The 12,990-nt window shown below is 37.4% G+C and overlaps 1 protein-coding gene across 1 annotated transcript in view; it reads left to right on the top strand.

The window, feature by feature from the left end:
- The window catches only part of DGS1 (dgd1 suppressor 1), a 77,159-nt gene that overhangs the window by 57,938 nt on the left and 6,231 nt on the right, over positions 1-12,990 (top strand). Inside the window, exon 12 of the mRNA XM_086452015.1 lies at positions 3,381-3,491. Within this exon, the coding sequence (XP_086308141.1) occupies positions 3,381-3,491 (111 nt within the window). The remainder of the gene's footprint in view (positions 1-3,380; positions 3,492-12,990) is intronic.

The raw sequence follows: 12,990 nt of genomic DNA, 5'->3' as shown, positions 1-12,990 counted from the left end.
AATCTAATCTCAATTATCCAACTAAAATAAGGAGATCCAATAGTTGTAAATAAACTTAAAAACAACTTAAATAAAATGAAAGCAGGAATACCATCTATGTCCCAATCCCATAACTTTATTTCCTTTGAATTTTCAGCCTATGAAAACTCATTAAAAAATCAATATAAAGTTACCAAATTTCCCTTAAACATTTATACTAACACCATTGGCTAATAAAACATGAAAATGACCTCAAATGCTCATCCTAAACATTAAAATAGACTTATAAACATAAACTAAATAAAAATATGAAATATGATGACTCAATAGAATTGCAATGGTTCTCGTCCATAAACTTGACATCCATACTCCGTACATCCACAATGAATGTAAGTGTCTTTTTCTCCTTTGGAACACTCTGACGGGTTTGCCTGTGATGTCCTCATCAAATACTTTATGGTGGATCTTCTATTTGAACAAGAATCGACTTAGTCTGCATTTGTGTACCTTCCTATACAAATTTGAGCATTGGACTCATAACAAATCACGTTTTGGAAGCCCTTGAAGTACCTGATAATACATTGCAATGCCACCCATTGAGGTACTTTTGAAGCTTCCTCAAACTGATTTACAATACTCACAGTAAATGAAATGTTTGGACTAGTAATAGTGAGGTAATTAAACTTCCCAACAGGTCTCCTTGATCAATAGTCAACTTCTGTTTTGGGTCCATTGGAAAATTCATTGGTTTGTACCCAAATAAACTAGTCGCATCTAGTACATCTAAGATATGCTTCATATGTAAGAGACTAATACCACTAATTGATTGTGCCACCTCAATACTAAGAAAAAATCCGCACTTACCCAAACCTATAGTGTGAATCTTTTGTTGAAAAAATGACTTTGAACTTCTCAATCCCCATAACATCATTGCTTGTCAACACAATATCATCCACATATACAATTAAAACAATTGTACTTGTTAAGGTGAATAAAAACAAGTGGTATGTCTGACACCTTAACATCCCAAACTCATTTACATTGCTGAATTTTCCAAATCATGCTCACGAGGACTATTTCAAATCATAGACCGCCTTTTTGAGCCCATAGGTAACAAACCTAGGTGGTTACTCTATACACGTCTTCCTACAAATCACCGTGAAAAACATTCTCACATCAAGTTGGTACAAGGGTCACCTAGACATTGCAATTAAATAAAGAATAACACGAATGGAAGCATTCTTAGCTTCTGGAGAGGTCTCAACATAATCAAATCCCCTAAGTTTTTGTATATGCCTTGCCTTCAATCTATCAATTGTGCACCTATGGTGAAACTTAACAACATAAGCCCATCTACAACCACTACCTTTTTTCTAGGAGGAAGAGACACAAGATTCCACATATGATTACGATATAGGGCAGTCATTTCCTTTTCCATTGTTGTTATCGACCCAGATGAGATAAGTCATCTAGAAGACGTTTATGAATAGTAATAGAGGACAACAACAAAATAAAAGAGGACAAGAAAGAATATAATGAAGCGTATGTAACAATGAGGTGTTTAGTAATACAAGAATGAATGCTTTTACCTAGAGTAATAGGTAACATGCTTGGAAGTGGAATTGGAGAAGGAACTGAATTTAGGGAATGATTGGACTTGTAGATGAAAATGAGATTGGCATTGTTGGTGTTGTAGTGGTCCTCAAATGGTACACTTTAAGTGGGACAATAGTATGAATGAAAATAGGAATAAACAACATAATAGGACCAACCCCAAAGTCATTGGTGGTTGTATTAGAAAATATGGTCCCACTAAAAGAATCTAACATCGTCGACATACAAAATGTTTTTGAAAAGTAGGACTATTACATATATAACCTTTTTGTGTATGAAAATAGCCAAGGAATACAGATTTTAAACTTTTCGTATCTAAGTTATCTTGACTAGGTCCCAAAAAATGAACCCAAACACACATTAATTAAGATGAAAGGGCGTACTATCAGAAAATAATACCTTAAGTGGAGATTTACCTTCAATTATTTCTCTTATAAAATGAAACATTAGAAAATTCTCTATAATGCAAGAAAATTATCGAAAATTATGACATGCATGAAAAGTGATTAAAGTGATGCTACATACACAAAAGGAACATATTTTTTTTTTATCTTTTGTATATATATATATATATGTATATATATAGGTAATAATATGTAAAAACAATGTAATAATAAAACAAATTCAAAATATGGGTTAGAGGTTTTGGATTGAGCTGATTTTTTGTGATGATGATCTCTATGATGAGAAGATCATCCTAAAAAAAAAATCAGTCCAATTTGAAACTTCTAACCCATCAAAATTGATTTAGAATGTGGACCGTCGATTTTTTACCAATAATTTGTAAAGCACTTTTGATGGACTTAAAAGTTTCAGTTTGAGCTGATTTTTTGTGAGGATGATCTCCTCATCATAGAGAACATCCTCACAAAAATTCAGCTCAATCCAAAACCTCTTACTCATATTTTGAACAGCCATTGTTTTTACATATGTCCCTTGATCCACCCCCATATATATTGAGTATTTTAACCTTATTTTACCACTAAACAACTGAAAAAAGAATGCAAAAAAGACAATAAAAACCTAAGCATGCCTAAAACCTAGAAAATTGATGTGGTGAATGCGCTAAGGTGTTAGAAGTAACCTCTTTATCTTTGAGGGAAAGATATCTCAATCCTATTTTAAGAAAACTAAGCTATAACGCGACACTAAACATGCATAAAATTGATAAAAATAACACTTTTTATATAGCGTTGATGAATGATGATCAAGAGGATGACCTCAAGATCATTCTGTTGATCAACTTCTTTTTATCCTGTTTGAATTGAATCCCAAAAGAGATGAAAGAGTTAGGTACTCAATAGTTATTTTTCTCTTTTTACTGCAGTTTTACCAATGGATTTTCTTAAGTGCTTGGTAAGGAGGGATGATCAACTAAGATAAAAGAAAAGATACCTCCTTTTTTTACATTGTATGATTGTGATTGAGTCATTCCCTTAGAAAAATGCGAAGATCTTTCCTTGTTGATCAATAAAAATAGAGAGAAGTTCAATAGCCTTCTAGAGAAAGATGCAATATGTTTCTAGGCTTGACGAATCTTTTTTTGATAGGCTTGTAAGGATGTCATCCTCACAAAAATCATGCCTTGACTCATCTTGATGTGGGGCCAGACCCATGTAATTAGTTTACTTTCCCAATCTATCATTTTGTCTGTTTTCTGACATTTGACATGTTTGAAATTTTAAGATGTTATCCCATTGTATTTAGATGGGAAATGACCTATGGTTGCTCTAGTTCCAATGTTTTGATGCATTGCACGTTTGTAATTCATGTTAATCCAATATCAGGATAAAGGGGCAGAAGGTAGAGGAAGGATTGCTCGACTCCAAAGGAGGCTGCTTGTTGTGGAGGTTGAGAAAAGGATTATGCAATTCCAAACTTTTGTGGATCGAGGACAGGTATTGTGTCAAATTTTAACCTGCTAGTGCGCATCATTGTATTCTAAGAGATTTGATTTCTAATAGTGCAAGTGTGCAACAAAGCAAACATGTTGAACAGAGATTTGCTTATATATCTAGTATTTATTAGAGAATCATAGTACACGACTAATTTGGTCCTAACTGCTCTTATAACCATGAAACTATATTCTTCTATGTTCAAACGTATGCTGTGATGTAAAGCTCTCTTATTTCTTCAATATGGATTCTAATGCATAAAATAGACCTGGTTCACAACTGGAATCGAATACTATGTAAGAACTTCTCACTCGAAATCACTACGGTTCACGATTTTCCTTTCTTTTCTTCTATGGGCCACATGACATTAGTCAACATTTTTAACATTATTAGTTTCAATAGAATGCTTCTTTGTTTGTCATCACAAATAGAATGCTTCTTTGTTTGTCATCACATATAGAATGCTTCTTTGTTTAAAATCAATGAAACTTATATTTATATATGTCTATATCACTGGATAAATGATATACACTATTGTATGTACTATGTATCTCATTTACCGCTTCATATTGCATACATTGATCTTGCTTGGCAGCACCGTAGAACACTGTAAACACAAAACTTTGAGTTTACGGAGTTTTGTAATTACAGACTTTTTTTATTTTTTGGGTAAGCTGGACTTAAACGTCTTTTTGTGGGTGGATTGCTTGGTAGTATCTCTGGAAAATTCCTGTAATATTTTCCAGGTGCTTGGTTGTCAAAGTAAAACACAAAAAATCGTAAATTTTTTTTTTGTTGAAAAATTATAATTTTTACTAAACATATTTTTCAAGTAAAAATTGACCACTTTACTTGACATAGATCCATCTCATGCAAATTCAACCAAATGATAAGTTTACCCAACCTAGAAATCTTGAAACCAATTTAATCAAAAAAGCAGTGTTTGAGAATCAATCTATCCAAACATAAACACTCCATGAATATAATCACTCTGCATAAACATTCCATGCAATCAACAACCATTAGTATTATACAGGTTCTATTGTTCTAAGTTCTAACCAGCTAGAGTTTCCCTGTGCCTATGGCATGGTCATCCTCTTTGGGGTTAAGGGGGTAAAAGAGGAAAGACAATAAAGTTGTAGGGGTATTTCTTGGAAAAGTGGTAGAAGTGTAATGGCTTTAAAGTTGAAGGGGAGAAGAGGAACGACAATAAAGTTGGAGGGGTATTATTAGAAAGGGGAGGAGAGAAGGGAATAAAGTTGAAATCTTTCCTTGGGATGCGGGGGATAAGCGGTGGGGGAAGACAACTGTTGTGTTTTATTATATAGATTATTAAGCAAGCCAAAATATGCTAAGACATTACAATGACTAAAAAATACCAAGAAATATATCTTAGCTTTCTTTTACTAATTTTCTAGGTTCTATTGTTGAAACCAGGACAAAGCAACCAAAATATGTATAGATGAAAACTGCTGGATGTATATGGATGGAGGGAATACTAGAGACAATTTTTTAACATTGTTTTATTACTGGTTTATGTTATGTAATTAAAAACAGTATATACTGGTCAAAACCTTGATACCAAAAGGGCTGAAAAAACAGGAAATATATCCTATTGTTCTTTCATTGCACAGTTTTATTTTATTTTATTTTTTATTACACAGTTCAATGTTTGATAGTTGAAACTATTAATAAAGAAAACCTTAATATGAGCCTCCTCTACTCTTTTTTCTTCATTAATATAATTTATATTTATCAAAAAAAAAAAAAAAAAAAAAACCTTAATAAGAGCACATGCATTCTAAAATTTAGCATAATAGTTACCAACTTTTAACTTGGTGAATTATGGAAAAAGAAACACAACTTCCAAAGCACTGATTTCCAATTTACATGTGCATTGAGCTAGCATCACCAATGGATACAATGCTATTATAATTCAATTCCTATGTATCCTTATCTACCAATCCATCAACTTAAGGTCTGATCTTAGCTTACAAACCAAAATAGAGATAAGCTTGCTTTAGATAGAATACATTAAAGATCAAAATATATGGTGAAACAAGCAAGAGTTGACAAGTAAAAGACCATTTTCCCTTACTGTTCCATGTAAGTACAAGTAGCACACATGCAAGCTGGTTAAGTCCCACCGTTCATATCTTGAAAGATTTCTTACTCCATTCTTTTGGAAGGACAAAAGAATATCTTTTTGTTTTTGAAAGTTAATCAGGGGTTAGGCAGAACCCCCCTACCAGGAAAGGCCAAAAGGCTTACAATCTTTCATAGGCATAGCCATTGGCATCCTTTTCAACGATGTTCTTTAGATCACTAGGAAAAGCATGAAAATTTAAGTCCACTCTACCTACAGAGTTAAGAAAGGTAGCTAGGAAGTCTGGAGCAAAGTTCCCTCTCTGTAGTAGAAATCAATGTTCATTTCCTCAAAAAACAGAAGGTCTGATCTATCTAACAAGCCTGGTCATCTTCTAAGGAATATCACAATCTCCTTTGATGCACTGAGCTGCCACTTTTGAGTCGCTTCTAATCCATATCTTCTTAATATTAGCGGTTATGGCTACTCTCAGGTCTTTCTCCAGCGTTCCCAGCTCATGGTACATAACTGACTCCGCTTCTGTGCAAGTAGCCATTCCACAAAGAGGGTTTCTTTCATGATCTCTGATGCTTGCACCCTCTCTTCCGCTATTCCCATGCATAGAGCCATCTAAATTAAGCATGTAAAATCCTTCAGGAGGTCTGATCCAACTATAAAGGATTGGAATTCTGTGAAAGTACTCCGTCTCAATATTCCAGGAGTCCATAAAGCTCTTGTTTTCTGCATTGTCCTCTACTTTCAAGCCTTCTTGTTGCACAGCCATAACAACATCGCTGATAATGAGCCTCTCAATACATTGCTATGGCTTGTATTCATTTCTAAACAATCTTATGCACCTCTCCAGCCACACATGGACATAGGCATTGAAAGCCAACTTTCTTATTCTGGTGGGAAGCTTTTTGCCTTCTGAATTGCTTGCCAACCACTTGATCTCAAGCTGCCAATTTCTATTTGATCTATGAATTAGGGACCTTCGTTGAATCAGCTGCCAAAGATCACAGGAGTAGTTGCACTCCAGGAAAAGATGCTCTTCATTTTCTGGAGAGGCTCAGCAGAACACACAGGCGGAGGAAGATACGCACCCTCTTCTCATAAGGTAGCGTTGAGTCTTTAGAGTCTTGCTCAGCATCATCCAAGTTATTGCACAGTGACTGGGGATCTTATTGGTGAACCAAATGAGCCCAGACATTAGTGCCATTCAACTTAAGAGTGTTGTAAGCTGAAGCTGTAGATAACTTCCCTTTCAAGTCAGGTTTCCATATCACCTTGTCTTCCTGAGTAGGAGCCATTTCCACCTCATTTAAGCTGCTCCATATCTCCTCCTAGTTTGCTCTCGAGGGGGAAGGGGGCATCCATTGGCTGTTCCTGATGAGGACACCTTGGCCTCTCGATGAAGCAGTGAGTCATACCAGAACTTCTTGAAATCTTTCCATAAGGCTTCCCTCTGGGTGCAATGGATCATGCCATAAGAAAGTTTGGTTATCATGAGTCATAGACTCTATCTCTAGATTCCTTGTCTTCAACACATGTCTCCACATCCATGAAGCTTCATTTGGGATCTTCACAGTCCAGAGGTGATACTTTTTGATGAGGTTCTTTTTCATCCATTGAACCCATAAATTTTTCTTTATTATTAATTATAGCCCAAACTTGTTCAACTATACTAGCATTGTTGAAGAGTCCAGTATCTTTTAACCCCAAGCCTCGTCTTTGCTTCTAGCCATTCTTCTCCAGCTCACTGCATGGTGCTTTTTTTTCCATTGAGGACCCTGCCCAGATGAATTTGGTTAGGATCTTTTCAATCTCCTTAGTAACTCTGCAAGGCAGCTTAAGAACACTGGTCCAGTTAACCTGACTACTACTTAATATAGATTTAACCAACTCAATTCTCCCAGCTAGAGAGAGGAATCTGGACTTCCATTCTTAAATTTTTGTTGTAATTTTCTTTACCAATGGCTGGCAGTCTTGGTATTTTAGCCTAGTTGTTGTCAGGGGGAGGCCATGATATCTCATTGGGAGTTGTCCTTTCATCTTGAGGATGCTTTTAAGGGACTCCTCTCTGCCATTAACTCCAGAAAAGAACTCGTTACTCTTACCTTCGTTGATCTTAAGGCTAGTTGCTTGTTTGAACCATTTCAGGCTTCTAATTACTGTTGATGCAGATCTTTCAGTTCCTTTCAAAAAAATCATTAGATCATCTGCGAATATAAGGTGGGATACCACAGGATTTTTTCTTTTGGGCATTAGTTCCAGCTCCTTGTTACTACTTCTTTGCAGGTCTCCTGACAGCAGCTCCATTATAATGACAAATAGGTAAGGGGAGGGAGGGTCTCCTTGTCTGAGCCCTCTCTTGCCAGAGAAATAGCCTAAGGCACCCATTAATAGATATGGAGTACATGGGTGTTGACAAATAGATAGGGGAACCTTTATCTCTATGGAAGTTTCTGATGAGCTCATGTGACAGCATAATGTTGTCTCCTATATTCCTTGCTTGAACAAAAACAGATTGGTTCATACTGATAAAGCCATTCAACCAATGCTTAATTCTGTTTGTGAGGATCTTGGAGGCACACTTATAGATAACATTGCAACATGCCATAGGTCTGAAATCTCCCTCCTTATTAGGTCTTTCAGTCTTTGGAACCAAGATAATGGCAGTTGCTTTTACTTCCTTAACGAATTTTCCTTTGTTGAAGAACTCAACCATGGTGGCACAAAACTCATCACCTATGATGTCCCAACAGTGCTGGTAAAATTTTTCTGTGAACCCATCAGGTCCAGGTGCTTTGTCACCATCCATTGAGAAAATGACTTCTTTGATCTCCTCCCTAGTGATTGGTCTTGAAAGCAAGCTCTTGTCTTCATGTCTGATCTTCTTGGACTGTTTAGGCCAAGTCTCATTGGAGGGGTAGCTACAAGTTCCATACAAATTCTTATAGAACTTAAGGATCTCCTCTTCTACCTGCTGAGAGAAGAATTGTAGAATTGTCAAGTTCTAATTAAGAGCTTGGCATATATTTGTAATAATAAATAAAGTGAATGGACATAAATGCCCTTACATAGAAATAATAGAATTAAACTACTAACTACTATTTTCCAATACTCCCCCTCAAGCTGTAGCCAATATATCAACTAAACCCAGCTTGACAAGATGAGAGTTCGAGATAGAAGGACCAACAGACTTTGTAAACATGTTGGCATGCTGATCTGAAGAAGATACAAAGATTGTCTGAAGAGCACCAAATCGAACTTTCTCCTTGAGAAAGTGAACATCAATCTCTATATACTTAGTTTGTTCATGAAGAACTGAGTCAGAGACAAGTATGATAGCAGACTTGTTGTTGCATAACAACGAGGAAAAACTAGAAGGAGGAAATCCCATCTCTGTCAGCAAAGATCGAAGCTAGAGTAGCTCACTTGTGTCAAGAGCTATAGCACGATACTCAACTTCAGTAGAAGAACGAGAAATCACTCTATTTCTTACTTTTCCATGAGATAAGGTTACCTCCATGGAAAGTACAAAAACTAGAGGTAGATCTCCTGTCTATAAGAGTGTCCGCATAGTCAGCATCAGTGAAACATGACATATGTGGTTGAGCAGTGGATGAGTAGAAAAGTCCAAGGCCAGGACATGACTTTAAGTAGCAAAGAATACGGTAAATAATATCAAGATAAGACATACGTGAAGTATGCATAACCTGACTGACTACACTAACCGCAAAGGTCAAATCTAGTATGGTGTTAGTCTAATAAATTAGACGACCTACAAGCCTCTGATAAGAAGGAATAGATAATAGATCATCAGTTCGGCATGAAGTCGATGATTCTGATCCATAGGAGAAGAGGCAGGACAACAACCAAGCATACCAACGTCTTTAAGAAGATCCAATGTGTATTTGCGCTGACATAGCGACATACGACAACGAAAGTGAGCTACTTCTATCCCCAAGAAGTACTTAAGGGGACCCATGTCCTTAACCTCAAAGGCACGACCCAATATCATATTTTCCTTGTCAATCCATTGTGTATCATCTTCTGTCAAGATAATATTATCTACATACACTAGAAGAATGGCACAATGACTATCCAGTCCTCGATGAACAAAACAAGTATGATCTGAGTGACATCTGGTGAATTCCGTAGACAAAATAACTTCTGAAAATCGTTGAAACCAAGTTCGCAGGGACTGTTTTAGGCCATACAGAGATCTAAGAAAGCGGCATACCTTCCCACAATACTCCCCCTAAAGACGAAACCAAGGGGGGTCCATATATATAATCTTAGTCAAATCACCGTTCAAAAAAACGTTCTTCACATCGAGTTGATGAAAGGGCCACGAGTGACAAGCTTCTAAAGAGATAAGAAGACGAGTAGTGGAAAGTTTGGCGACATGAGCAAAGGTGACACCAAAATCTTTCCCTGGAGTTTGCGTAAATCCCTTAGCAACTAGTCGCGCCTTATATCGGTCAACAGTGCCTTCTATGTGGTATTTCATAGTAAAGACCCATTTACAACTAACGGTCCGCTCCCCAAATGGAAGGGTAATAAGTTCTCAGGTATTATTTTTCTACAAAGCATTTATTTCGGCAGTCATAACTCTAGTCTACTGAGTGTCTCGCAAAGCCTCTGATACAGACTCAGGAACTTGGATAGAATCGATGAGAGTAAGGTAGGCCTGATAAGAAAAAGAAAGACCCTAATAGGAAATAAATTGTGCAATGGGATGATTAGTACCACACCCTCGTTTACTTTTGCGAAGAGCAATAGGCAAGTGAGAGTTTGTTCCTTCTAATAAAGCTTACCATTCTCATTAAAATGGGAACGAATCCCATCAGAAATATATTCCCCCCCATTATCTGACCTGAGAGATTTAATAGTGATGTTGTACTGAGTTTGAATCATTTTAAGAAAATTAACAAAAATATAGAGCACCTCAAAATGAGAACGCATCAAATAAACCCAAGTGCAATGAGAATAGTCATCTATAAATGTAAAATAGTATCTATGACCATTAAACGTAGTAACAGGGGAAGACCCCCACACATCAGAATGAACTAAATCAAATATTGCATTAAACTGATGCGTATGAGGAATATAAGAGGTACGAGTGTGTTTAGAAAGTTTAGACACAAAGTACTGAAATTTGTGTTCACTACAAGAAGTTTTTAAAATAGGAATTAAAGAACATAAGTAATGAAAATTGGCATGTCCTAAGCGAGCATGCCATAAATCTAAAGACAGATGAAAAAGTGTGGCTCCCAGAAGATGAAAGCATAAAAGTCGGAATTGTAGTCGGTTGAGATCCAAACAAGTACAATCCATCTTTCTCATACCCCTTGCTAAATATCCTCCTCGAAGCCAGGTCCTGAAAAATACAACGAGTCGGGCAAAAAGTTATGGAACAATTTAAAGATTTGGTAATGTTACTCACAGATAAAAGGTTAAAAGATAGGTGAGGAACATGAAGCACAGAGTAAAGAGAAAAATTAAGGGATAATGATATGGTACCTTGCTGTGGATAGGTGTAAGAGACCCATCAGCAAAGCGAACCTCCCTATGAGTAGTAGGGAAGATAGAGGATGTAAAGTGGCTAGACTCACCAGTTATGTTATTAGAGGTGTCAGAATCAATTACCCATGTCAGAGGAGCAGAGCCAAACTGAGTAGCATGAAGTGCAGTGGATGTACCTGGGGGTGTAATAACTGATGCAACAATCGAGGATGAAAGAGTATGAGCCTAGATTTGATCCTGTACAATGGCAGCAATCTGAGTTTGGAGGTGTTGCAAATCGATAGTGCTAATGGAAACTTGAGAAATTGATGTAGACTCCACAGTAGCAGCACGGGGAGAAGGCCGTCCCACAGAAGATTTCAAAAGGTGGGGGATAGAGCTGAAAGCAGTGGGCCTTTTCATGTCCAACCTTCCCACAATGGCTGTAAGTAAGGCCATTCCCTTTACCACGGCCACGGCCTCCACGGGCTTGACTTTAATGTCTTTGAGTACGAGAGTTAGAGAAACCTAAATTGGTTGTGAGAGCCATTTGATCTGTAGCTAGAGCAAAGACAATCCCAGGGGCCTAAGTTTGAGAAGAAACTGCACAACGACGACGCTCATCACTATCAATAATCGCAAATGTCTCAATTAAATATGATAAATGAGTGGTGTTAAGGATTTGTGTCCGAAGTACCTCAAGCTCAGGACGTAGACCTATGAGGAATTGGTATGTCTGATGTCGAGCAATCCGCTTAACTACATACCCAGCTGCCTCTGTAGACAACTCAGCCGTAGACTCATAGTAAGAGAGCTCCTCCCAACAGGAACTGAAGGAATCCAAAGTAATCTGCCACACTTTGATTACCTTGGGTAGCTTGGGAAATATCTCGATAAAGTTCATAAATCCTCGAGTCATTCATAGCATGCGCATATATCTGAGTGAGGGCTGACCACAAAGAAGAGAGTCTTATGGTACATGAACATGGTATAGATGCGTTACTCCATAGAATTAAATAACCATCCAAGAATGGTACATTTATCGATTTTCCATTATTCAAATTTGGGACCAGTGAACGGTGGCTTATGGATGGTGCCTAATAACCAACCGAATTTACCTCTACTACCCAAATAAAGTTGCACAGATCAAGACCAGGACTGAAAATTATGACCATATAATAGAGCACGACAATTCGTTGAGTAAAAGAATTTGCCCCAAGAGCAGTGTGGGAGTCCTTTATCTCTTGAGTAGATGTCATGACTTACTATAAATAAGAAGTAAAGGTGCTTGTGGATTGAAGGGAGATCTTGTATAATCTAAATTAAGGGAGATCACCTAAGTATCGAGCTTTGTTGCCACAAATCAAAACAACCACACAATAATGGTGTTGTCAAGGTGTTGTAAGGTCTGTGGTTGTCGTAGGCCCTTGCTGCTGTCGCAGATCACAAACAACACTACATCTGCTGTTGCAAGGTCTATAGGCCTCCCAAAGATGCTTTGCTGTTGTTGCAGATCACAAACAACACTATAGTTCCTATCGCAAGGTCTGTAGGCCTCCCAAAGAGGTTCTCTTGCTGTCACAGGTTTCTAAACAGCAGCCGAGTTGGTTCAGCTGTTGTCGCATATGACAAACAACACTTTAGGGTCTGTCGCAGGCTTTTAAACAACACCCCAGTTGGTTCTGCTGCTGTTGCAGATCACAAACACACTCCAGTTGCTGTCGCAGGCTTGTAAACTGCACCCCAGTGGGTTCTGCTGCTGTCGCAGATCATAAACAACACTATAGGGTCTATCGCAATGTCCTACAGGCTTTGCAACCACTGTCGTAGATCTCCAATGGCACCATGTGATCAAAGCCCTAGCTAAAAAGAAGGAAAAAAGAAAGAACCCCCGAAGGGGAGACT

Source organism: Akebia trifoliata, chromosome 8 (assembly GCF_017979445.1).
Source record: "Akebia trifoliata isolate Shusen 1 chromosome 8, ASM1797944v1, whole genome shotgun sequence".
Classification (NCBI taxonomy): Eukaryota; Viridiplantae; Streptophyta; class Magnoliopsida; order Ranunculales; family Lardizabalaceae; genus Akebia; species Akebia trifoliata.
The sequence above is the reverse complement of the archived record's forward strand: the minus strand, read 5'-3'. Positions and strand labels throughout refer to the sequence as shown.